This window comes from Bos indicus x Bos taurus, chromosome 10 (genome assembly GCF_003369695.1).
Source record: "Bos indicus x Bos taurus breed Angus x Brahman F1 hybrid chromosome 10, Bos_hybrid_MaternalHap_v2.0, whole genome shotgun sequence".
Classification (NCBI taxonomy): domain Eukaryota; kingdom Metazoa; phylum Chordata; class Mammalia; order Artiodactyla; family Bovidae; genus Bos; species Bos indicus x Bos taurus.
Genome location: NC_040085.1, coordinates 765,561 through 793,411, shown reverse-complemented (window position 1 = coordinate 793,411; position 27,851 = coordinate 765,561). Strand labels below are relative to the sequence as shown.

At 39.7% G+C, this 27,851-nt stretch overlaps 2 protein-coding genes across 3 annotated transcripts in view; both read right to left on the bottom strand.

The window, feature by feature from the left end:
- ANKDD1B (ankyrin repeat and death domain containing 1B) overlaps window positions 1-16,407 on the bottom strand; it is a 74,581-nt gene extending 58,174 nt beyond the window's left edge. The window contains 5 exon segments of the mRNA XM_027552745.1: window positions 3,551-3,649; window positions 6,085-6,188; window positions 10,884-10,961; window positions 10,964-11,176; window positions 16,353-16,407. Coding sequence (XP_027408546.1) covers window positions 3,551-3,649; window positions 6,085-6,188; window positions 10,884-10,961; window positions 10,964-11,176; window positions 16,353-16,407 — 549 coding nt within the window.
- Window positions 16,408-18,500: 2,093 nt separating this feature from the next.
- Window positions 18,501-27,851, bottom strand: part of POLK (DNA polymerase kappa) — an 80,885-nt gene continuing 71,534 nt past the window's right edge. For both annotated transcript variants that reach the window (XM_027552895.1, XM_027552896.1), the window contains exons 11-15: window positions 24,989-25,085; window positions 23,746-23,917; window positions 20,929-21,885; window positions 20,334-20,376; window positions 18,501-20,100 (exon numbers count right to left, since the gene is read on the bottom strand). In XM_027552895.1, the coding sequence (XP_027408696.1) occupies window positions 20,016-20,100; window positions 20,334-20,376; window positions 20,929-21,885; window positions 23,746-23,917; window positions 24,989-25,085 (1,354 nt within the window). In that variant the 3' untranslated portion in view covers window positions 18,501-20,015. The remainder of the gene's footprint in view (window positions 20,101-20,333; window positions 20,377-20,928; window positions 21,886-23,745; window positions 23,918-24,988; window positions 25,086-27,851) is intronic.

The window sequence follows — 27,851 nt, the reverse complement described above, 5'->3', positions numbered from 1 at the left end:
GCAGCGATGCTGGGGGACTCAGACTTGTGCACCAGAGGAGCAGGCAGACAAGTGTGAAAGGAACCAGCTAGCAGTTAACACTGGTTATCTCAGGGAGGTGGGAATGAAGGGTTGTGACTTGGGGAAAATCGAGACCTGAGCCCTAGGCTCCAAGTTAAAGAAGTCTACAGAGCAGACATTACGAGCATGATCTGTAGACTCAAACAAATTGACCTCAAACTCTGTCTCTACCACTTCCAAAGGTTGCAGTCTTGCTCAGCTTAGCTAACCCTAAGCCTCAGGATCCTTATCTGTAAGTTCATGTGTCTGCTTTTCTATTTCCTTTTATCTCTGTCAAAAAATCTATGAATAAGGTCTAAGGATCTAATGTATAACATGGTGACTCTAGTTGAGAAGACTTTTATACAAGTGAAATTTGCTAAGTGCCTAGAATTTACATGTTCTCACCAAAAAAAGAAAGGAGATGATGAGTGTGTTAATTATCTAGATGGGAGGAATCTTTTCACAATGTATACACACACTGGATCGTCACTATGTACATTTTAAATGTATCACAATTTCATTTTTCACCTATACCTCAACAAAGCTGAAAAAAATTCTTAAATAAATCTCTTTTAAAATGAAGGCAAACAACAATAAAAACAAGAAAACCCACAGGGTTTATAGGGGAAATGAGACAGGTACCCAACACTCCAAAACTCTGTCATTGATACATTTTCATTTTTTAAAAATATAGGACCCTGCTCTGGACTGAATGTTTGTGTCCCTCAATAACTCATATGTTAAGTCTAGTCTCCAGTGTGATGGATTTGAAAATCACGCCTTTGGGAGCTAACTAAGTCAGGAGAGTGGAGCCCTGATGAATGGGATTAGTGCCCTTATAAACAGACACAGAGCTTGACTCCTCACTCTGCTCTCCACTGAGAGTGAAGAAAACCAGAAATGGCTCTCATGAGACACTGGAAGTGCTACCGTCTTGATCTTGGACTCTGCAGTTTCCAGGTCTGTGAGAAACAAATGTTTGTTGTAGAAACCACCCAGCCTATGGTATATTTCTTACATCAGTCCAAACTAAGACCCTAATAAAAACAGTAGTACAATTGTACATTAAATGGTTAAGTATTTAATCCAATAAACATGGTACTACATTAAAAAAGTCATCTATAACTTCTGTAAATGTGCCTTCCAAAAAGTAAGCCTTCTCAGAACATCTTATTTGCCTCTTGTGATCAATTGTATTTGTAAACCTGGAAGACAGTTTGATAAATGTATAGCATACAAATCAGTAAACAAGGAATGAGGTTCTGTGGGGGCCTTCCATTTTGAAGTGTATAAGCCTTTAGCAGTAATTTGGGCTACCACTGAAACTGCATTATGTCTTCTCTTATTTTCAGTAAAGTTCAGGTATGGAAAAGCAAAAAAAAAAAAAAAAAAGAACACGCCCCAGATTACTGAGACATATGCTGGGAAATAAGCAGGGTGACAATGCACAGCCTTGACGGACTCCTTTTCCTATTTGGAACCAGTCTGTTGTTCCATGTCCAGTTCTAACTGTTGCTTCCTGACCTGCATATAGGTTTCTCAAGAGGCAGGTCAGGTGGTCTGGTATTCCCATCTCTTTCAGAATTTTCCACAGTTTGTGGTGATCCACACAGTCCAAGGCTTTGGCATAGTCAATAAAGCAGAAATAGATGTTTTTCTGGAACTCTCTTGCTTTTTTGATGATCCAACGGATGTTGGCAATTTGATCTCTGGTTCCTCTGCCTTTTCTAAATCCAGCTTGAACATCTAGAAGTTCATGGTTCACCTACTGTTGAAGCCTGACTTGAAGAATTTTGAGCATTACTTTACTAGAGTGTGAGATGAGTGCAATTGTGTGGTAGTTTAAGCACAAGCTGGAATCAAGATTGCTGGGAGAAATATCAATAACCTCAGACATGCAGATGACACCACCCTTATGTCAGAAAGCAAGGAAGAACTAAAGAGCCTCTTTATGAAAGTGAAAGAGGAGAGTGAAAAAGTTAGCCTAAAGCTCAACATTTTGAAAAGTAAGATCATGGCATCCGGTCCCATCACCTCGTGACAAATAGATGGGGACATAGTGGAAACAGTGGTTGACTTTATTTTGGGGGGCTCCAAAATCACTGCAGATGGTGATTGCAGCCATGAAATTAAAAGATGCTTGCTGCTTGGAAGAAAAGTTATGAGCAACCTAGACAGCATATTAAAAAGCAGAGACATTACTTTGCCAACAAAGGTTTGTCTAGTCAAGGCTATGGTTTTTTCAGTAGTCATGTACTGATGTGAGATTTGGATGATAAAGAAAGCTGAACGCCGAAGAATTGATGCTTTTGAACTGTAGTGTTGGAGAAGACTCTTGAGAGTCCCTTGGATTGAAAGGAGATCCAACCAGTCAATCCTAAAAGAAATCAGCCCTGAATATTCACTGGAAGGAATGATGTTGAGGCTGGAGCTCCAATATTTTGGCCACCTGATGTGAAGAACTGACTCACTGCAAAGATCCTCATGTTGGGAAAGATTGAAGGCAGGAGGAAAAGGGGATGACAGAGGATGAGATGGTTGGATGGCATCAGCAATTTGATGGACATGAGTTTGAGCAAGCTTCAGGGTTGGTGATGGACAGAGAGGCCTGGCATGCTGCCGTCCACAGGGTCACAAAGAATCAGACACAACTGAGCGACCGAACTGAACTGAAAGCAGCTTTGAGAGTAGATGTTTGTATTATCCTCTGAGCACCACCTGCCCTCCACCTGGGAGCCTTTGTCTACATCTGGAGTAAGAACTTCCATTTACCTCGTCGGCCTCTTCCCCAGACTTGGAGGTGCTGCCCACATTGAACCAGAGTCCTCACCTCTGGGTTATGCAACTGATCCTCTGGGCAACTATTTTATCCTTACAAATGCATGCTACTGGACATAAGGTCAACATGGGAAATAAGCAAAAGCCTAAGTCCTATTGGTAATGAAGAAACAGTTTTGTCACCAAATACAAAGAGCACATGACATGCATATTCTTTAAAGAGATCTTTCCAAAATGAATACTGTCAATGGAAACAGTTTGTGTGTATGTGGAGAAAAGATAACCCAAGTGACCAGATTTTCCCCTTACAATAGTTATGCTCTAATCTGAGTGCTGAAGAATTGATGCTTTTGAACTGTGGTGTTGGAGAAGACTCTTGAGAGTCCCTTGGACTGCAAGGAGATCCAACCAGTCCATCCTAAAGGAAATCAGTCCTGAATATTCATTGGAAGGACTGATGCTGAAGCTGAAACTCCAATACTTTGGCCACCCGATGCAAAGAGCTGACTCATTTGAAAAGACCCTGATGCTTGGAAAGATTGACGGCAGGAGGAGAAGGGGGCGAAATAGGATGAGATGGTTGGATGGCATCACCAACTCAATGGACATGACTTTGAGTAAACTCTTGGAGGCCTGGCGTGCTACAGTCCATGGGGTCGCAAAGAGTCGGACATGACTGAGCAGCTGATCTGAACTGAACTGAATCCATTCTACCAAATGATGGGCTTACTTTATCAGCAATATCTACCCTGACCTTGTGATTAAGCAAGAAATCCACAGCAGATAAACGATTTGTCCCCACTGCAAAATGCAAGACTGTGAGGTTCATCTGAGGAAACATAATTTGTGTCTTCAGTCATCTGATTAGTATTTCGCCTTTTTAAGATTCCTGGTTCTTGAAATGGCCACAATTTTTTTTTAAACCAGGTGTTTGTGTTTTGATTATCTACTCTTTGCCTTCTCTTTAAAAGCAATGAGAACTGTATCCAGCATAATCTTACATTTCTCTACTATTAGATAACATCAGAGAATTTAGCAACCAACTGGAGTGCATACATCAATCTGAAATCCACTGCATAACCTATGACTGATTGTAACAATATAATAGATTTCAACTAGAGTGTAAAAGCTGTATTTTTCCTGTATGCAATCATTAATAATGGTAGGATGTATTGATAATGCATAACAAAAAATTTTCCCAGAAGTTCAGTCCATATGTGGCTCATTCCCCTGTAGTTTTTTGGACTGTAAATTGTATTGAATCAAACAAATCAAGAAAGAGAAAGAAAGAAACAAAAAGAAAGAAGGGAGGGAGAGAGGAAGGAAAGAAGGAAAGACACGTGCAGAAGAAAAAGCATGACTATCTTTTGCTGCAAAGAAAAGCCAACCTGGTGCCCCCAGGACATCTGGAGACAGTCTGATGTGCTTCAGACAAAGGATGTTGGGCTTGTAAGTAAAACACATGTCATATTCCCCACATTCTGGACATTGATTTTGCTTCCAAAGAATTTACTATCCTTTGCTTCTCATTAATAAATTATTGCAAAAATATGGCCATTGAGAACTGTTTAAACATCTGATTTCCTTAGTAGCTAAATCGGTGATAAACTAGGTTTGATAAAACATGAGTTACCCTTGCTATTGTTTGCAGTCTAGAGCTACATTCTAGTATGTCCAATTTGGGCTTAGAAACTCCCCTTTAACTTTATTTGTGAATAAGGATACAACCAAAATAGCATCCAAGGTAAGTCAGTAAAACCACTTCCATTTTTTTTTTTTCATCTTTGCCATCACTGATTTTAAAGAACTCTACAAGCAACCATGTCAGCAATCTGCTGTAAACAGGACTAAAAAAGATGTCACTAGAAACTATAATATAATTCACCAGCAGTTTATGATAACTTGCTACACTGGCTGTTAGTTTTAGTGTATTAAGTACTTTTATATAAAAGTATGGTTTAAAATATTAGAAAGTTCTATGGAAAAATTTTCAAAGGGTTATTGAAAGGTATATTGGAAGATCTATTTCCTGCTGTTTAGATAAATTATTATTGCTTTACTTATTCAACAGTTAATCTAGATATTACTTTCAAAGGCCCTTATTTCTTTTGCTCCCTTCCTTTCTTGTTTCCTTTCCTCTTTTTTGTTCCTAAAATTGTTCTGCTGCAAAAATTTGCCATTTTTCTACTCTTTCTAGGATGTCTATGTATAATGAACAGGATATTCACACATAACATATCAGACATGCACACAATATACACAGACAGACAAATGCCCTCACATACACCCATGCACAACTGCTAAGCATCCTTCCACTGCACACCTCAGCTTCTATGACTTACTGCCTGGAACAGATCCAGGTTTTGCGGAACGTGAAGTTTACACTTTTCAGGAGCCCTCTTTAAGGCCAGAGTCAGAAAGCTTAACTGATGGCAGTTTAAATTTCTTCCTTTTTCAGATTTTACAAAATCATATAGCAATGGAACACACTGCCAGAGCCCTCCACGTTCCTTGGAAGGAGTCTGTACAAGCAGGTCTCTTAAAGTTTACGCTTCATTTAGCATCCAACCCACCTCTGCCATCCCCACCTTGAACCACTCTCCACAAATCGTCCTAAACAACAGAGACAGCCTCCAGTCTGTTCACTCTGATGAACCCTGCCTTGTGGGGCTGTCAGGAAATCCACAAAACCAAGCAGTAAGCAATCCATTTTTCTGGCAGTGAGACTTCTCCCCTAAACCAGGCACGGAAGAACAAGTGAGAGCTGGGTCTCTGGAGAGGCCTCACTGCCCAACAGGCAGATGTATTATATTCCACAAGCAGTAAAAAGCAAACCCGTACTTTCCTTTGGATTTTACATTTGGAAGGCTCCAACCACAAAGCACATCACTGATGAGAAAACAGTGATGCACTGTATAGCAAAAGATGTTCTGCCTTTCCAGAATGTGTGAGGCCAAAGTGATCCACAGGCTGTGATCCAGAACCAAGTCCAGGCCCATAACCTCGACACCTGGCTACACTGCCCACCCATAGGCTTAGCACAGCTGCACATAAAGACCCTGGGCACGTCCCCTCAGATTAGAACAACGAAAACACCCAGAGCCTCTTCTACAGCTTGATTCCACTATCAGCTTAAACATTCTGGAATTGCCAACAAAAGAGCTCCCCCTCATCTCATTTAGCAGACTCGATTTTGTTTTTATTTCAGTTGCACTGTGTAAACCCACACTGCTACCACTTGTCACATCTGTGATTTCTACTCACATTGTTCACAGCACTAATAGTAACCTTCTTTTCAAACAGCTTCTCCATAAGATACAAATCATTGCTTTTAGCAGCATTCTGGAAGCTTCTCTCATTTGGCAGCTCTGAAAGCAAGCAAGCAAGCATGACTGTGGGAATCGAAGAGGGTTGAAGAGAAAGCAAACCTCATGTGGCAAACCTTGGGGCTAAAAACCTGAAACAACAGCCTTGAGCCTTTCACAGTCTGCTATTTTGGGTGTGGGAACTTTGCTTCAATATTTTATAAAGCTGTATTATCAAGATTCCACATTCTCCTCACACTGCAAGTGTTTTCACAGCCTTAAACATCTTCCTATCCCAAACAAAACATTATTCTCAAGGACCACCCTGAAGTCAGCAATGCAGAATATAGCTCTAGGAGGTTGGAGGGTGGCCACTGACTTCTCAAGGGGCGTTGTTTATAAAATGTTTGTACAAGATTAGGCAGGGAGGAGCCCAAATACTCTATACAAGCTTACAGAGATAAAATTGTTGTCAGCAGAACCCTGTGGGATGCCAGATCTGCAGAAACAAAACCATGAAACACAGCACATCATATAAATAGTCACGAATGAAGGTTAAAAGTGGTAAACATGTTTTATTTTCATTTACATGAAAGGAGATTTGACTTTTACTAGAAACATTAATATTACTGTACAGTACGAACATCACAGGTCACATGAAGTGAAGTGGCTCAGTCGTGTCCGACTCTTTGCGACCCCACGGACTGTAGCCTACCGGGCTCATCCGTCCATGGGATTTTCCAGGCAAGAATACTGGAGTGGGTTGCCATTTCCTTCTCCAGGGGAACTTCCTGACCCAGAACCCGGGTCTCCCGCATTGTAGGCAGACGCTTTACCGCCTGAGCCACAAGGGAAGCTTCTAGGTCCTGTATGTACAGGTCACATACATAATACATATTCAGATGGCAGGTTTTATTAAATAGCTTAGAGAAGACTCCAGGATTTACTGAGTTGTTTTTTGTTTGTTTGCTTCTTTGTTGATGTTTGTTGTTATTTTGGAATATAAAGGAGCTGAAAAGGGACTTCCCTGGCAGTCCAGTGGTTAAGACTTCCTGTTCCCACGGCAGGGGGCCCTCCCTGGTCAGGGAACTAGATCCCACATGCCACAATAAAGATCGAAGATCTTGCTTGCTACAACTAAGAGCTGGTGAAGCCAAAGAAATAAGTTTTTTTTTTTTTTGTAAATCATAAAACTTTTAGAAGAAAACACAGGAGAAAAGCTTCATAAACTGGGATTAGGCAAAGAGTTCTGTCTTACACATGACTCCAACTGCATGACTGTAAACGAAAACAAAAGTGGACCTTAGAAAAATTTCAAACTTTGCTCTGTGAAAAATACTGTTAAGAGAATAAAAAAGACAACCTATAGACTGGGGGAACATATATGCAAATCACACATCTGACAAATGACTCAACAGTAAGAAAACAAAATCCAATTTAAAAATAGGGAAAGACTTCAATGGAACAAAGAGGAACCAAAGAGGATATATAGATGGCAATAAGCACATGAGAAGATGTTCAGCATCAGTATCTATTAGGGAAACATAACTTAAAACCACAAGGAGATACCAATATGCACCTGTTAGAATGGCTAAACTTTTAAAACACCAACAATACCAAATTTAAGTTCCTCTCTCAGGGCATCAAGGCCTTGCCTGAACTGGTTCTGTGTACCACACCAATATCATCCGCTCTCCCCTGCAATACCTAATATTCAAATAGTCTGCTCTTACTCCTCTTTCTTTTTCTTAAAATATTTATTTAACTGCACTTGGTCTTAGTTGCTGCACGCAGGATCTTCCCTTGCAGGGCACAAAATCTCAGTACTAGTTGCAGAACACCAAGATGTTGGATCTTAGCTCCCCCACCAGGGATCGAACTCAGAATCTCCCACATTGTCAGGTGGAGTCTTAACCACCGGCCCACAGGGAAGTCCGCTTCCTCCTTTTTCAACAATAGATCAGTTTCACTCCTGCCTTGCATTTGCTATTCCTCTTAATTATAATGCTTTTCCCCCCAAACTTCCCATAGTTCAGTTCAGTCGCTCAGTCGTGTCAACCCCATGGACTGCAGCACACCAGGCCTTCCAGTCCCCCACCAACTCCCAGAGTTTACTCAAACTCATGTCCATCGAGTCGGTGATGCCATCCAACCATCTCATCCTCTGTCGTCCCCTTCTCCTCCCACCTTCAATCTTTCCCAGCATCAGGGTTTTTCAAATGAGTCAGCTCTTCACATCAGGTGGCCAAAGTATCGGAGCTTCAGCTTCAGCATCAGTCCTCCAGTGAATATTCAGGACTCCTTTCCTTTAGGATGGACTGGTTGGATCTCCTTGCAGTCCAAAGGACTCTCAAGAGTCTCCTCCAACACCACAGTTCAAAAGCATCAATTCTTCAGCGCTCAGCTTTCTTTATAGTCCAACTCTCACATCCATACATGACTACTGGAAAAACCACAGCCTTGACTAGACAGACCTTTGTTGGCAAAGTAACATCTCTGCTTTTTAATATGCTGCCTAGGTTGGTTATAACTTTTCTTCCAAGGAGTGTCTTTTAATTTCATGGCTGCAATCACCATCTGCAGTGATTTTGGACCACCCAAAAATAAAATCAGCCTCTGTTTTCACTGTTTCAACGTCTATTTGCCATGAAGTGATGGGATCAGATGCCATGATCTTAGTTTTCTGAATGTTGAGTTTTAAGCCAACTTTTTCACTCTCCTCTTTCACTTTCATCAAGAGGCTCTTTAGTTCTTTTTCACCCTGCCATAGGGTGATGTCATCTGCATATCTCAGGTTATTGATATTTCTCCTGGCAATCTTGATTCCAGCTTGTGCTTCATCCAGCCCAGCATTTCACATGATGTACTCTGCGTATAAGTTAAATAAGCAGGGTGACAATATACAGCCTTGACGGACTCCTTCCCTATTTGGAACCAGTCTGTTGTTTCATGTCCAGTTCTAACTGTTGCTTCCTGACCTGCATACAGATTTCTCAAGAGGCAGCTCAGGTGGTCTGGTATTCCCATCTCTTTCAGAATTTTCCAGAGTTTGTTGTGGTCCACACAATCAAAGGCTTTGGCATAGTCAATAAAACAGAAATAGATGTTTTTCTGGAACTCTCTTGCTTTTTTGATGATCCAGCGGATGTTGGCAATTTGATCTCTGGTTCCTCTGCTTTTTCTAAATCCAGCTTGTACATCTGGAAGTTCACAGTTCACGTACTGCTGAAGCCTGGCTTGGAGAATTTTGACCACTACTTTCCTAGTGTGTGAGATGAGTGCAATTGTGCAATAGTTTGAGCATTCTTTGGCATTGCCTTTCTTTGGGATTGGAATGAAAACTGACCTTTTCCAGTCCTGTGGCCACTGCTGAGTTTTCCAAATTTGCTGGCATATTGAGTGCAGCACTTTCACAGCATCATCTTTTACGATTCGAAATAGCTCAGCTGGAATTCCATCACCTCCACTAGCTTTGTTCATAGTGATGCTTCCTAAGGCTCACTTGACTTCACATTCCAGGATGTCTGGCTCTAGGTTGGTGATCACACCATAGTGATTATCTGGGTCATGAAGATCTTTTTTGTACAGTTCTTCTGTGTATTCTTGCCACCTCTTCTTAATATCTTCTGCTTCTGTTAGGTCCATACCATTTCTGTTCTTTATTGTGTCCATCTTTGCATGAAATGTTCCCTTGGTATCTCTAATTTCCTTGAAGAGCTCTCTAGACTTTCCCATTCTATTGTTTTCCTCTATTTCTTTGCATTGATCGCTGAGGAAGGTCCCATGGTTGATTCCTTCCTATCATTCAGAGATTTGGCTCAAATATCCTGTCTGCCCTGATCACCACATCTCCTGTTCCCCTGTCACAATCACATCACTCTATTCCATAGTCTCCATAGCATTTACCACTACCTTAAAATATCTCATTCATTTATTTGCTTACTTATTTCATTATCTATCAACCCCTTACAACAAGAAATTGAGCTTGGGCCAGAATATGCTCTGTCTGTATCTCTACATCTAGAATGTTCATTTACATATTACTTTCTGCATCTTTATGCCGTGCTCTGTCTGCTTCTCTACATCTAAAATATGCATTTACATAGTACTTTCTTGAAAATATTTCTAGAAAGAACAGCTGGCTAGCTGGATGGATGGATGGATGAACTAACTGAAGACTATCTTAAGAAACTGATGTTCTGCACCCAAGGCTGGTCTTTGGGAAATGAGGCCATCGCAGCGAGCTGACATGGATGGTGTGCCTGTTAAGAGACTCGACGTCATGCTTAACTTTAAAGACTCTTAAACAGCATCTCTCAGTTTATGCTGGAAATTTATTCCCAAGGCACAGAGGAACCCCTCCATGCTTTAAAAACTAAAGTACAGAAAAATGAGGTGACTTATTTGAGGTCACACAATAAATTAGTGAAGGCTCAGGCAGTAGGAGATAACAGCACATAAAACTCTTTCCTTATTTGTAAAAGGGCTGAATCATTTCTTGGAAAATCCTCTTCCTTAATTTGAAAGAGGAACACTTTCCTTCCACCTACAGTGCAGGGTTAACCTGAAATAAAACGTCCTGAGAAACGTGAGCCAACCCTTGGGAGGGTGTGGATCCCAAAGCTGAAACCCAGTCCACCTAGGCCGCAGGGGTGAGGATGGGCTCTGGTCCCTGGGGCACACGCAGCTGCTCAACCAGTTCCCCAGGCCCGCCCCGCGCCGCCGCCGAGGGAGTTCCAGGCCTGTATCCGGACTCACGGAACTCGTTTCCGGCCGCCGCCGCCACCTCCTGAGGCCGCTCTTGCTTGCAGCCCCGGGACAGGCCCCTCTAGGGCCGGCCGCCGCGCCCTTCAGGTCCTCCCGCAGCCCCCTCGCTGCCGCCCTGCGCCCTGGGGCGAGCGGACCGGGTTCCACGTCCGACCCCGAGGCCCGCCACGCGCGGGCACCGTGCACACCAGGGCCCGCTCTCCGCTGCGGGCGCCTAGCCCGGGGCTGCAGTCCTGCCCCGGCGCGGCCGCCTTCAGGTGTGGCGCGCGCTGTGCTGGAAGCACCTTTGGTGAGAAATTAAGAGCAAAGTCCCGGCCACATTAGGTGGTTCTGTGTACAATTTGGAGAAGACTCTTGAGAGTCCCTTGGACTGCAGGGAGATCCAACCAGTCCATCCTGAAGGAAATCAGTCCAGAATGTTCATTGGAAGGACTGATGCTGAAACTCCAATACTTTGGCCACCTGATGTGAAGAACTGACCCATTGGAAAAGACCCTGATGCTGGGAAAGATTGAAGGCGGGAGGAGGACAGACGATGAGATGGTTGGATGGCATCACCGAGTCAATGGACATGAGTTTGAGCAAGCTCCGGGAGTTGGTGAAGGACAGGGAAGCCTGGAATGCTGCAGTCCATGGGGTCACAAAGAGTCGGACACGACTGAGCGACTGAACTGAACTGAATAGAATACAATTCGGAGTTGTCGAGGTTAGCTTTATAAAACCAACACTACTGGATCTTCAGTACTGAATTAATTCTAAATGGGCTTCCAGAATTTTCTTTTGAATAAAGTACGACTCAGTTCCCTCTTTGAAAATGGAAAACCTTGGTATCCCATTTTAACTGCGGTGGTAACCTACTGGCCTCCCCATCTTGGGTATTCTTTCTTTCTTGAAAGTGAAAGTGTTAGCGGCTCAGTGGTGTCCAACTCCTCGCGACCCCACAGACTGTAGTGGCTTAGAAAGTAAAGAATTAATGAAATATAGTAAACTATGCTGGGCAATCGTATGCCTAGCTAAAATTCAAATAATAAGGAAGAAATGTAGAATAGTGAACAGCCAGGATATCGCCACCGAATCCCTACTATACATAAACACAGTGTGCTTGAATTAGGAGTTTCAAAGTTTAACATATTCTGAGAGTGAAAAAAAAGCCTCATAAAACAGAACTAGATTTGACCCCAGAACTGACCCACCTCTTGTTCACACACACACACACACACACAGAAATAAGAGTGATGTTAGGAAAGCATTGTCTGTGGTTTAGTGAAAGGAAAGAAACTGGTGAAAGCTGAGACATAAATTGGAAGACTAAAGATTAGGCAGCTGTTGAAGACTTGACAAAAGGAATAAAAAGAAATGGTGTAACAAGGGCTGACAGAATTAATAACAGATATAGGTTTGGCAGAGGTCATGTGTGTGTGTTTAGTAGGTATCAGTTCAGTTCAGTCACTCAGTGGTCACCAACTCTGCGACCCCATGGACTGCAGCACTCCAGGCCTCCCTGTCCATCACCAGCTCCTGGAGTTTACTCAAACTCATGTCCATTGAGTCGGTGATGCCATCCAACCATCTCATCCTCTGTCGTCCCCTTCTTCCTGCCCCCAATCCCTCCCAGCATCAAAGTCTTTTCCAATGAGTCAGTTCTTCGCAACAGTTGACCAAAGTATTGGAGTTTCAGCTTCAGCATCAGTCCTTCCAATGAATATTCAGGACTGATTTCCTTTAGGATGGACTGGTTGGATCTCCTTGCAGTCCAAGGGACTCTCAAGAGTCTTCTCTAACACCACAGTTCAGAAGCATCAATTCTTCAGCACTCAGCTTTCTTTATAGTCCAACTGTCACAACTGTACATGACTATTGGAAAAACCATAGCCTTGACTAGACGGACCTTTGTCAGCAAAGTAATGTCTCTGTTTTTTAATATGCTGTCTAGGTTGGTCATAACTTTTCTTCCAAGGAGCAAGCGTTTTCATGGCTGCAGTCACCATCTGCAGTGATTTTGGAGTCCCCCAAAACAAAGTAGGTATATACACACATATTCATGTGGTGTATGTACATCTATGCATATGTACACGTAGGTATATATGAGTTTGCAATAATGACAAACTTAAGAGACTGCGATTAGATGGAAAGGGTGAAAACTATTTGCCTCTGAATTATCTTCTGTCTCCCTGAGCCTTCTGTAGATAGCAACAATTTTAGAAAATAAATTACCTCACACTTGTAAGGGGAACAGTCCAATATTATGATTTAATAAATGTGATCATGTTTTCAATACTCCTTATAATATCACTTGAGTTTTTCTTGAACACTGGTAATTCAACTGTGTATTACAAAGCAAAGGTGATTATCCCTTAATGATCCAACAAAAAAAAACCAGTTTTTGCTCCAGGGGTATAAACACCACCTCTCTGTGAAGTTCACGGACATCCTACCAGCACCTGGGATGCTCTAACATATAATTGTTTTTCAAAATGGGAGAAAAAAATCAGCACCAGATACACTTTTCAAAATGAGAAATTTCCTCAAAAAGCATTTTTTTAAAGCCCTAAGTTAATGGTCATAATTTGAGCCTTTTACCAAATATTTCCAAGCTACCTTGAAAGAACAGAGTAATAAACCATTTCTAAAACAAGCCACTACCCAATAAAGGGGAAGAAGTGCAGTTCTCTGTTCCTGGAATGTCCATCCCTATGACCCAGCTTGAGTGCAGCCATCTATGTCAGCCATCACCCTGTCTTTCCAAAGAAAATATGGTAAGATAGAAGAGACATCAGTCTTTGGACAAATATTATTTATTCATTTATATGTCAACAAATAATAGTTAACGTCTGCTAAGTGCCAGGCTTTGTACTTCATGCTTAGTGTTCAGAGATCAGAGAAAGACAGCATCTCTAGCAGCCTACAACCCAGTAGAGAGAGACCACAGCAAAGTCACAGCAAAGAACATTTCAGAAACAGGGGCACAAAGGAGTGACTGATCAGTTTTCCTAGAGCGCAGGGACCATTTCCTGAAAGTGGTCCCTGGGCTGAACGGTGATCCTTGGGCTAATTGTCTTTTGATGAATGGTCATGTATGTTTACTGTGTATGCAGAGGGCAAAGGGGCATTCAGGAAGCACATTCTGGACAGAGGGAGCAACTGACATTAAACCAGAAGGGAGAAGCAGCTTGGCTTATTGAGGAAACTACAAGCTATGCTGTGTGACTTCAGTGTCCTTGAACGTCAAACCTGAGTTTAGTGTGCGCCAGGGACAGTGATTTGTAGGAGCTCATTTGTACTGGCAACCAAAAGCTGATTGTTAAATTTTTAGGAATTTTGTGAACTGATTGACATCATGTCAATAGCTTGAAATCTGTCATGGTATTTGCACATGCATGCGTGCTCAGTCACTTCAGTCGTGTCCGACTCTATGCCTGCCAGGCTCCTCTGTCCATGAGATTCTCCAGGCAAGAATACTGGAGTGGGTTGCCATGTTCTCCTCCCCAGGGGATCTTCCTGACCCAGGGATCGAACCAGTGTCTCCTGCACTGCGGGTGTTTTATCGCCGAGCCACCAGGGAAGCCCGTTTGCACCACAGAAATTATCATATGCTGAAAATTCTTTCTTCTCAACTCCCGCTGATCCTGGACAGAGCTGAGAGCTTTTGACATCTTTTGTGTCTAACATAATGGTGACATTATGAAAACGTCATTTGTGGCTAATGTGCAATAATTGCACAAAATGGTTTAGAGCAGGAAAAGCCGAGCAATCAGTCGGAAGGTCAGAGTTTAGGCAGTTTGTTTGTTCAGTCGCTAAGTTGTGTCTGACTGTTTGCAACCACATGGACAGCAGCACCTCAGGCACGGTTCATTAAATAGCAGATACTTTTTGTACTGAGTTGTCTAAAACGTATATATCCATGCCAATACTACTCTATTGTTGCTGTTGTTAAGTCACCAAGTTGTGTCCAACTCTTTGCAACTCCATGCACATCAGGCTTCCCCGTCCTTCACTGTCCCCTGGAGTTTGCTCAAGCTCATGTCCATGGAGTCAGTGATGCTATCTAACCATCTCATCCTCTGCCACCCCCTTCTCCTCCTGCCCTCAATCTTTCCCAACATCAGGGTCTTTTCCAATGAGTCAGCTCTTCGCATCAATTGGCCAAAATATTGGCACTTCAGCTTCAGCATCAGTCTTTCCAATTTAGTAGTAGCAGTACTACTCTATTAGTATGTGGTATTAATTACAACAGCTTTTTAATAAATGTTGATATGTACTAGGGCCTGTCGTTCTACCTTGTTATTCTTGGGCCTTTGCTCTTCCACATAAAATTTAGGACCTACTTAACAACTTCCAAGAAAAAACATGAGAAGTTTTGAGTTTTACTGAACTTACAGAATTAGGGGAGAATAGCCTGGAAGGCTGCAGTCCATGGGGTCGCTGAGGGTCGACACGACTGAGCGACTTCACTTTCCCTTTTCACTTTCATGCATTGGAGAAGGAAATGGCAACCCACTTCAGTGTTCTTGCCTGGAGAATCCCAGGGACGGGGGAGCCTGGTGGGCTGCCGTCTATGGGGTTGCACAGAGTCGGACACGACTGAAGTGACTTGGCAGCAGCAGCAGCAGCAATGTGTCTTGCTAAAAATTACATTTCCAGGTTCCCTTTAGTATGAGGAAGCCATGTGACAGTTTGGCCAATGAGATGGAGTGGAAATTGTTACATAGGGCTTCCAGGAAAGCTCCTTAAAGTGGGAGTCCTTTATCATTGCCCTTTTATCCTTTTCACTTCCTTGTCTTCCTACCTGAACTCATGTGTAAGGCTGGACATGGAAAAGCCCACCCATTTTGTGACCAGAAGCTGGCCATGTGAGGCCAAGAAAATTAGACTGTGAACCCATCTTTGAACTACTGAGCTAATGCTAACCAATGAAATTCATGTTTCATGGGAAAACTAGAACTGATTTTTTTAAGAGACAGATTGGGTTTCTATAACTCACAGCTGAAATGAAATTCTGAAGTGATGCTAAAAAGTAGGGTGCTAAAATAAAACCCAATATACAGAACTGACTTAGTGTTTAAAGGAGGGACTTTGAGGAACGGGGACGCATATCATAGGCTGGAAAGATGGTGATTTGTTTGGAGATGATAAAATATTTGGCCAACTTTGACAATTTGACACTGGAGAGTAGACCAAATGCTGCTGTGGCTGTAGCATTGGGGGAAATGTTAGGAGAAAAAGTGAAAATGTTGACAAGGGATGGCTCTTTCTTGCTGTGTTCAGCACAGTCCTAGCAGAGAGAAATGTACCTTTTCTTGATCGAGGCAAATACCTGCAGAGATGGAGGAAAATTTCACCTCAATAAAGAAAGAAGTTTCTGACTTTTTTTAAAAAACTTGTGATATAGGTCATTTATGAACAAGAGTGTATAAAATATATATGTACAATTTAAATAATATTTTAGAAGTAAACACCCACAGTCACCACCTAAGACAAGAGAGCGCTGACAGCGTTTCAGCAGCTCCACGTGCATTGCTCAATCACATCCCCTTTTCTCCCCACAGAAAGTCACTATTCTATCTCGGGGACAATAATGTACCTAGTTCTCTTTATAGTTTGATTTATATGAATACATTCTTAAAGCGCTAGACAGTTTTTAGCTACATGCCTGGAATCTTGCTGACGGCATCCTTCTATGACTCGCTTCTGTTGCTGCACATTACGTTTGTGATGTCCACCCACCTTCTGATTACCTGTTCTTTCACTTTCACTAATGTGTAGAATTCTATTGTTTGAATATACATGAAAATGCAATGGTAGAATTTAGCCTTTCTACCAATGTTGACCATTAGGCTTATTTCCATATTTTTTGGTTATTGCAGTGCTGCTATGTGTAACCTTGCAAATGCTTCCTAAAAACATGTTCAATAGTTACCCCAAGACATTGTATCAGTTATGGCCCTGGCAGGGAAACAAAGAAAAAAACCTTGTATTTTGAGATGAGTTTTTAAAAGGGGACCATTTACAAAAGCGTGGGCAGCTTGTGTGTGTTGTGCTAAGTTGCTTCAGTCCTATCAGACTCTTTGTGACCCCATGGCTCCTCTGTCCATGGGACTCTCCAGGCAAGAATACCAGAGTGGGTTGCCATGCCCTCCTCCAGGGGGTCTTCCCAACCCAGGGATCCAACTGCATCTCTTATTTCTCTGCATTGGCAGGCGGGTTCTTTACCACGAGCGCCACCTGGGCAGGGTGTGAGGAAAGCACAAAAGATAGGGCAGCACCTGAGGGCTAATAAGGGCAAGACTATTGCCACCTTGTAGGGTGAAAGGGTGAGGGTAAGAAAGGGATTGTCAGAGCCTGGAGAGGGAGACAGCAGAGAATGACATATGAAGAGGTTGTGACCTTTGTTCAAGGGGCTTAACCAGCTTCAGAAAGCTATGCTGCTACTTCTCCTGCTAAGTCGCTTCAGTCATGTCCGACTCTGTGCGACCCCATAGACGGCAGCTTACCAGGCTCCCCCGTCCCTGGGATTCTCCAGGCAAGAACACTGGAGTGGGTTGCCATTTCCTTCTCCAATGCATGAAAGTGAAAAATATATGAGAGAATCATATCAGAAAGCTATATGAGAGAATAAATACCCAACCTCATCGTTTTTCCTTGAAACCTTCTGCAGTGGCTTCTTGCTGCCATGATGCCTCATTGGACATAGTGCAGAATGAAGGGCACAGAATAAGTCAGGAGGGCAAATGGAAGATAACCAGCATATATACAGGAGTGCAGTTACACATCGAGTATACACATCTTCAGAGTTGCTAAAGGGCCGACTGTTTTCCAAAGAGGTTGTTTAAAGTAAGAGTTCATAGGGACTTCCCTGGTGGCCCAGTGGCTAAGACTCCGAGCTCCTAACACAGCGGGCCTGGGTTCCCTTTCCGGTCAGGGAACTAGATCCTACATGCCGCTTGCGGCAAATACAGATTCCATGTGCTGCAATGAAGGTTGAGATCCTGAGTGCTGCAACTAAGACCCGGCACAGCCATATAAAGAATTAAATTTCTTTCCTTTTTTTTTAAAGGAGTTCATATTGCTCCACATCATCACCAAAACAATATCATTAGATCTTTTCATTCTTATGAATCTGGGAGAGGTGTTATTATATCTCTTTGAGGTTTTTTTCCCATTACTAAAATGGCTGAGGATGTTTTCATGTTTCTTGGACACCTGGATTTCTATGTAAAGTGCCACTTTAAGGCTTTTGACCAAATTTCTATTGGTTGTCTTTTTCTTACTGATTCACAGGAATCATTTGTGTATTCTGGATTATATACATTCTGGATACTAGTATTCTGTAAATTATATGTGTTGCAAATGTGTTCTCCCAAGTGGCTCGCTATATTGTCACCCTCCACATAGGTAAGATTATAGGTGCTTATTCTTTGTGGTTTTGCTGTGTTTTTTTAATGTCCCCCAAATAAAATTATAATAAAATGAGTTGGATTATTAGATAAAACAGAAAAGGATGTGGAAAAAATTCTGGGCAAAGAAAATAAGACTGAAAATAACAGAGGTAGGAAAAGAGTGGAAAAGTAAGGAAAGCATTTCTATTGCTAAAAAATTAAACATTTAAAGTTTCATTTAAAATTTTTATTAAATATTACTAAATGATAGCATTTCATTAAATGAATAATCTAAATGAAAATAATTTAGTATTTACTCTAATGTTGAAAAATCAATAAAAATAAACTTGAAACAAAATACAAAAGAATATGGTGTTATTTACTTTTCAATACATTACATCAGTGCTTCATTGAACTTAATTTTGTAGAGAATTAATATAAGCAAATCACATAATCAAGAATCGCAGTTCTATAACTAGATATTCATCATAGCATATAATAATATTAGGCATGAAATTGGTATTCTAATAAACACTAAGCCTAATTTTAAACTATCTAGTTATTTAAAGTCAAATTACCACTTTGGCCAAAGGTTGTGTGAGATCCTAATTTACACTATTCCTAAAACATTATGTCCTTATACAATTAGGTAATGAGCTATAAAATACGAAAAGAAGAAACAAAAATATGAGAATAAAAGATTCAGTTCCTTAAAGCAGTAACAGACAATGGGTCCCATCTGCATGTTTCTATTAAATAATTGTTTTGTTTTTCATAAAAACTCTTGATACCATGAAAGCATTTGGAGCAACTACTTAAGCTAACAATTGTTAAGCTGTCTTCTTTCACGAATATTAATAAAAACATGATAGAAAAAGAACTAAGATAAATGAGGTGTTTTAAAACACATTAATCTTTTGAATTGCACATTCTTCTCTAGAAGATCATGATAAAAATAGTGTACAATTTATTCTTTTTTTTTACAGATCTGTGTAAAGTACAAATACAACTGCCAAGAAATGAAATATTGCCATTTAAAAGTCTTAGATAAGAAAATAATGACCTTGAATCTTAAATATTTTTTAAAGTGAATAAGTGCTTATTCATTGGACAAAGAAATTTTAAATTAAAAAAATAAAATGAATAATCATATTTTAAACAAAAGTTCTTTTAACACAGAAAATAACACTGTGATATTATTTTCCTGAAGGTAACAAAAGCATGCAGGCTAACTCTGCTAAGCCAATACTCTTCATAGAACTTATGATAAATACTAGTAACGAATTCTCATGAGGTATCTGAAGATACTAGGAGCTAAAAATAATTATTCAAAGTTGTAGAAGATACTAAGATCAAGCAGAGCATCCAGTGCCAACAAAGTGGTTAAGTGCTAAAAATTCTTATGCTCTGATAGTTTTATCTGAACCTCTGAAAGCCCTTATAAATATATGTTTTTATATTCACTATAAAACATAATAAAGAAATCACTTCCTGATCTCATTCCCAACTTTTCATTTGAAAATTATTTCTAACAGAATTATCTAACTGAAGTATAACTGAAAGTGAAATTCTCATTGTTATCAAAAGAAGTATACAGAAGTAAATTAGTATATATTCCAAATTTATACAAAGGGATTATTGTACTTGCTTTTCACTAAATGAATCTGTAAGCTTGAAACAGGGAAGAATACATTCAGTTATTATAAAATAACAAGTTTCAATCAAAAATTGATAAAATGTTCAACATTCATTTAAAAAATACATCAAGAGTGTGTCTGGGATTGTTTGGTTTTGGTTTCTTTGATGCTGAGTACTTTGTCATCAATCCTGGCCTGGAATAAAACAGAACATGTGATTAATAATACACACGAAGAAAAACAATAACAACAACAGAAAAGCACAAAATTAAACGCATGGAGAGATTTTTTAAATTGCTTATGCAAATAAGTGATTTTAAAACTTTTACTATTGATTTATAAAAGCAAATTTTAACATTTCCTAAAAATCAGGCCTCAAGATATAACAATTTCATGGCTAGCTTTATTAAAACTCAAATTAGCCATACCTTTTTGTTTTGTTTCCAGTCTTCTGCGCTTTGCCTGAGTTATCTTTAGAGGGAAGATAATGCATAATGAATAACATGAAATAGTAAAAACGGTTTCTAAACATTTAAAGAGTTAAAGTTAACTGATTAAAGATAATAAAAATCTCTTCAGGATTACATAGTTTGAATTTATAAATAATTTCTTTGTAATTTACTTATTTCATTAGTATTGCAGCTAATTTGGAAGCTGGGTCAGAGTCAGAACTACCAGAAAACAAGTTAAAGAGGCTTTCTGGCCATATAATTACAGTTAATTTACCACTGTGCCTTGGCAAACGTTCTCTAAAGGAGTTTCTTTTTGGATCAGATCACTCAGTTCCCTAAATCTTTAAGTTCACTCTGTGCTAAGGCAAGCCTAAACCAAAGATTTCCCCAAATTTCAAATCTAATGGCTTCAGCTAATTCTAGCCTATGGTAAGGTAACTAACATTTTCCTAAGTGGCAACATACACAAACTATCCCTTTAAAGGTATATGTTTTAGATTTAATAGCAATCTGAATTTTAATAAAGCATTCCTAGAAAATCAAGCTCTTTAAAAAAAACCCATAAACTCACCAGTACTTTTGGCGCTTTCTTTGGGTTGGTTACATGGATTAATCTTATCCTTTCTCAGTTCCTGGATAATGCCTTTATTTAAGCAAACATCTACATGCACATTGAATAGGGTAAGATCTGAAGTCTTTTGTTCTAGGTTACAAACAGGACAAACTAGAACTTGGTCACTGATTACTTCATATAAATTAGGTTGGGGGGATTCTTGCCTTCTTAATGACCCAACATCTTCATTTTCCAATGAAACAGTACAAGAATTCTGAGGATCCATATTAAATAATTTGCTTGAAAGACCAGAACATTCCTCTTCTTCACTGGGCTTATTACTTAAAGCACTTGTATCTTCTGTATTTGATGGTTTACCGGTAGTCTCTACCAGCTCTATAGGATCTACTGACGTGATCTCTGTATTCTTCTGGTGGGTTTCATAACCCTGCTTCTCACAGAGAGAGACAGAATCACATACATTTTCTTTCTTGTTTTCTTCTGTAGAGGAAGCGTGTGAACACGAGGACATTTTGGAGTTTCCACTGATGGAAGGTCCATCAAGACATGCATCTACATGTTTATTAAAGGCTTCCAGACTGACGCTTCCTTGCTCCCTAAAGCAGACAGGACAGGTAAATGTCTGACAGCTATGTGATTTCTCCTCTGTTTCTAAATTCTCACTCATCTTCTTGTTTAAAACCTGGAATGACTGTGATGTTTGCAAACTTTGTTTATTTACGGTTTCACATGTAAATGTGTCTTGGGGACTCGCTTTCCTTTCAGATCGTTTTTTATCAAAGAAACTCTTCTTATGAGACATTTGTGCAGGTTTTAGAAACTGATCTTTGTCAGTTTTCTCTAATATACACCCGGTGGCTGAAAGGGCTTGGTTTCCAGGCTGTAAGAAGCCAATAATGCTCCTTTGTTGGTGTTTCTTCTCCTCTTCATTGGGAAAACCAGAGAGCCGCACCCCTAAATTAAACCAACCAGAATTAATCCGTTTCCAATTCAACAAAACCAACTCAACTGTAAAGCATAGACATTTTGCGTAACAGTATTGTGACACTTATTAAAAAGCCTGTTTAGCCAAAAATAATAAGCAACACTGCATATTCTCTGAATTAGATACTTTCCCAAAGGTGGTATTATGAACAGAAATTTACTCTCTTCATAATGCTGGGTATACTAAATAGTAAGTATCTATTGGAGTTAGCATTAATGGAAAGACCTATATATATAGGTCTTTCCATTAATATCTGACTCACGATACCATTAAATACCGAGTAACTAATTGGAGCCAATTGCATTGATTCTTTATTTATTTTTTTTTTTTTTTATTTTGTGTGTGTGTGTGTGTGTGTGTAATCAAGTTTTATTAAAGTATAAAGGAGATAGAGAAAGCTTCTGACATAGGCATCAGAAGGGGGCAGAAAGAGTACCCCTGCATTGATTCTTTAGCTCCTTTTTTGCAATAGGCTCTATTTTTTAGAATAATTTTAGATTCTCAGCAAAGCTGAGTAGAAAGTACAGAGAGTTCTCATATATACCCTGCGACCACACATGCACAAACTCCTCCACGATCAACATCCTTCGCCAGAGTGGAACAGCTGTTACCACCAATGAACCTACACTGACATGACATTGTTATTCATAGTCCACAGTTTGCATCACGGCTCACTCTTGGTGTTGCACAGTCTGGATTTTAACAAAGGTATAAGGACATGTGTCTACCATTATAGCATCATACAGAATAGTTTCTCTGCCCTAGAAATCCTCTGTGCTCTGCCTATTCCTCCCTCCCCCCACCCTTGACAACCATTGATCTTTTCAGATCTCTACCATTTTGCTTTATCCAGCATTTCTGTATTGGAATCATACAGTATTGTAGTGTTTTCACATTGGTTCTTTAAGTTAAAAATATACATCTAAGTTTCCTCCATGTCTTTTCATCATTTGACAGCTCATTTCCTTTCCTTTCTTCTCCCCCATCCTCTATCCCAATAGATCACTTCTTTTCTGTGCTGAATAATATTCTGTTGTCTGGATGTACCACAATTTCCATTTACCTACTATTGGAAGACATCTTGGTTGCTTCCAAGTTTTGGGAATTATAAATAAAGCTGCTATTAACATCTACTCTAGCTCTTTTAGTTAACGTACTATATTCAAATTGACTTCCACGTGTGCTATCTTTCACATGTGAAAGTATGGCTGACGACCCCCAAGCAGTAAAGTTGGCATCTGAGTGCCAACATTCTCTCACTTGTTCACTTTGGAAACGTGGTTTGTTTGTCTTTTTTACCCCATGATGGCTAGAAATGTGGTTTTATAGTGCCACAATCCTTTATCTGTAATTCCGAAATCTAAAAGCTCTGAAAATTGTCAGCAACAAATGGTTAACTGATGACAAGATTGATGTGAAGCTATTTAGAGTCTTTACAACTCAGTGTGAATATTTTTTGTTTTGCTACAGAAATAATAAAATGTTTGATCATAAAGTGCTGCCTCAGATCCCAAAAGAGTATTACACAATATACTCAACATGTACTGAATTTGCTTTCTAAAATCTGAAGTTCAAAATTTTGAAAAATGCCTAACCCCAAGGATTTCAGTAAGTATTGAAGGAAAAGAATGACTAACTGATTCTTACAGGAATTAAACTAGTGATCATGGCTTCACGTGTATCAGGTTCTAAGTATCAAGAAAAATGAAAGTAGAAGAAATACAACTCCCTGAATGGGTTCAAGAAATAAAATGGAGGTGAGACTATTTTTCAAATTGACTCTCAGGAAATGTCTTGCAGATTTTAAGGAAAAACAGTAAAAGTTATACCCATAAGTCTTAATCTCAAGGGTTGTGGAAAATCAGCATCAATTTCTGTTCTTAGCAGTTCTTTAGCTATAACAAATATTTCTTCTGCAGTTGAAACAACAGTTGAAACTGTAGAGGCACGAGTTTTTACTTCAAAATTCACATTCTTTAGCTTAATGGTAACAGTTCTACCCTGTAACAAACAGAATATATTATTTTATATAGCTCTTTAACTTCTAGAAAAAAAGTTTTTTACATGTTAGAAAAATTCAGAAAGGTCTCTTATGTACAGAGAGTATGGACATATAATCAATTATTTACAAAACATGGTAATGAATATAGTCATAAAGAATAAGTAAAATCCATAAGTAATCTAAAAATCCCATTTTCCTCCCCAACTGATCTTTTATGAAAGACTTTTATATAAAGGGCAAAGTTAACTGGTCATTTCTGTTAACTTTATTCTGTACTGTAGAAATGTACACTATGATAATATAAGATGTTAATAATGAGGGAAACTGGGTATACTGGAAGTCTCTATTTTCTCTGTAACTATTTTATAAATCTGAAATGAGTCTAAAATGAAAAGTTTATTTAAAGTTTTTTTTAAAAAGAACTCTCTTTATATTTAAGGTATAATAGAGAAGAATTATAAGAAAATATTCATTAGATGGCCCTTTCTTTGCAATACCTTTTTAATGCTTTTGTATTACACTTTGTAATAACTCCACCTCTGTTTTGAGAGTGTTGGAAAAATATTAAACATAGGTTGTTGTGAGTGAAGATTATAAAACACAAAGTTCAAAGACTTCCAGGTTTTGTTCTCAATGTATTAAGCAACCTGGATTAAGGCCTTGAAACAAAATGCCTATTCCACAAGGTCACTGTCTACCTGACGATGACATTAAAGGATAATTGGAAAGGCATTTAAAAAAGTACAGTTCTAGAGAAATCCTTCTCTTTGCCTTATTGTTTACTGCCAATATAACTCTGATTTTGAACTTATTCAAATGTACTCCCAATGTAATACAAACTCCTCTGGAAATATATTGGAGTCACTCCAGCCTTGTAAGTTGCTCCTCATAAAATGATCTCATCACAGGTTTCAGATAAGGGTTAGAATTCAGTTTGTCTCTACTGAGGATAAGAACTCTTTTGATATATCCCAATTTGTTTTTAAATGCAAAATCTAACTCTCAGTTTAAGGTTGCTTTTTATTATTAAAAATTTAGAAAACTAAGAATACCATATAAAAATGAAGTACCTTAAGTCCTTTTTTCTGTAGATCTTGAGCAAGTTCACTGCAAAGTTCTTGGCACAAGCTGTACTGTTCTTCTGCTTTACTTATCTCACTGAATGTCCTACAAAGAGAAGAATGATTTGGGTGCACAAAGTAAACTACAATTCAGGATAATTTAGAAATGATACACTACATGTAAATGGCCTAGCATTAAGATATATTTTCTATAGAACTGAATAAAGTTTTCAGATGTACTAAGATATAATTAAGTAAAAATATTCAAGATCTTCCTAAATAATGGGAGATTATTTATAGCTAAACTGATTAGCAAACGTACATTTGTTCTCTAAAATGTATTTTAAAAGATGATTGAAGTCACCAACATATAAGGATAATGCCCCAAGAACTTACAAAACATTAGGATATACTGGTATACAGACTGTTACAGAGGACTGTCTTAAGAAAGTACAAATGAGAACATCATTCCAATTATTGCATGAATATTGTCTGAAGAGAATTATCTTCAAGTAGATTTTATGGGGTTGGTTCATGGCCCCTATATAAAGTTGTTTAATAGACAATTGGAAATGAGCTGGTAAGATTAAATGTAGAACTTGTGAGTTCATTTGCACAAGAGTGTTGAAGGTCATATTAATGAAAAAGAGGAAGACACTAAAGAGAAAGCAGCATAACCAGTAAAAACCCTGAGCAAATCCTGAAGAGTCCATTCAGTGAAAAGTGCCCCTTCTCACCCAGTTGCCCACAGCAACTCAGTTCTCCTTCCCAGTGGCAACCAACACTGCCAGCTTCCTATTTATTGTTTATTCATCAGAATACTGTGTGCATATAAAAAGTATGTTATACTTTTATAACAGAGAAGGCAATGGCACCCCACTCCAGTACTCTTGCCTGGAAAATCCCATGGACAGAGGAGCCTAGTAGGCTGCAGTCCATGGGGTTGCTAAGAGCCGGGCATGACTGAGCGACTTCACTTTCACTTTTCACTTTCCTGCATTGGAGAAGGAAATGGCAACCCACTCCAGTGTTCTTGCCTGGAGAATCCCAGGGACGGGGGAGCCTGGTGGGCTTCAGTCTATGGGGTCGCACAGAGTCGGACACAACTGAAGCGACTTAGCAGCAGTAGCCACAGCAGCATACTTTTATAAACGAGCAAACACTTCCCCTATATAAACAGTAAAACATCAGACATTGTTTACCATTTTACTTTTCTCATTCATCCTGGTGAGTTCCCTGTAAGTAAATAATTTCCTCATTTTTATATGGTAGTTGTGCTGTGCTGTGCTTAGTTGCTCAGTCGTGTCCAACTCTTTGTGAACCCATGGACTGCAGCCCACCAGGCTCCTCTGTCCATGGGATTCTCCAGGCGAATACTGGAGTGGGTTGCCATGCCCTTCTCCAGGGGATCTTCCTGACCCTAGGATCGAACCCAGGTTTCCTGTATTGCAGGCAGATTCTTTACCAGCTGAGCCATCAGGGAAGCCCAAGAATACTGGAGTGGGTAGCCTATCCCTTCTCCAGGGGATCTTCCCGACCCAGGAATTGAACCAGGGTCTCCTGCATTGCAGGTAGATTCTTTACCAGCTGAGCTACGAGGGAAGCCCTTTATATGGCAGCATGATATCCTAATTTAAATATGTAAGATCATTTAACCAATCCTCTATTTGTAGAAACTTAGGTTATTTCCAACGTTTTGCTATTATAAAAAAAATGCAATTCACAACTTCGTATACATGTAAAATGACATGTGATGACACCTGTGGAATGAATCTCTAGATAAAAAGAATAGTGGGATCAAAGTACATGAGTATCTATATCTTGACAGACAAAATCACTTGCTCCCTGTGGTAGGCAAAATAATGGTCCCCAAAGATGTCTAAATCCTAATCTCTCAGAATCTAGTACTTTACATGGTGAAAGGGATTTTACACAAATTAAAATGGGGGTAATGATCCTCGATTATCTAGGTAGGTTCAGTGTAATCCCTAGGTTCCTTATGAGGCAGGAGGGTAAGAGTCAAAGAAAGACAAAATGCGGGATCTGAAGATGGAGAACAGTGCCGTGAGCCAAAGAATGCAAGTGGCCTCTGGAAGCTTTTAGTAAGGAAATGGATTCTGCTCTGGAGCGTCTAGAGGGAATGCAACCCTGCTGACACTTTAATTTTAGGACTTCTGACCTTCATAACCACTAATCAGAAACTAGCACACTCTCCTTTAGAGTTTAATACCTTTTTCACTCACATAGTTTTGCCAGTGGAGTGTGTATCTTTGCCAACTTGATTAATGAAAAATGCTATCTCAGATCATTTTTAATCTGTACTTCTTAAATAAGAGACTGGGATTATTTTCACATGTTTGTAAAGCCATTTGTACCTTCTCTTCCATTAACTAATTGGATCTCTGTTCATTTTTTCCTATTGGTTTGCTGCCCCTTTCTTAAGAAATAGTAATATTAGTTAATATTCTTGTACAGCAAGCAATGTTCTCAATAACAAAATAGAAGACAAAACAGGAGGAAAAATCATTAAATAGGAAATAGGACAATGCTCTCTCACATTTGAATGCTTTCCCCTCTTTTCCTTTGGCTGCGTGTGTGCGTGCACATGTACTAAGTGGCTTCTGTCTGTCCCTTAGTGACCCAATGGACTGCAGCCTGCCAGCTCCTTTGTCCATAGGATTCTCCAGGCAAGAATGCTGGAGTGGGTTGCCATGCCTTCTTCCAGGGAATCTTCCCGACTCAAGGATTGAACTTGTATCTCTTACGTCCTGCAATGCAGGATGATTCTTTACCACTGAGCCACCAGGAGAGCCCTTTCCTTTGATTGCTCTTATGTAAATCACAGCCTGAAACAGCAATTTTTATCAAGTCA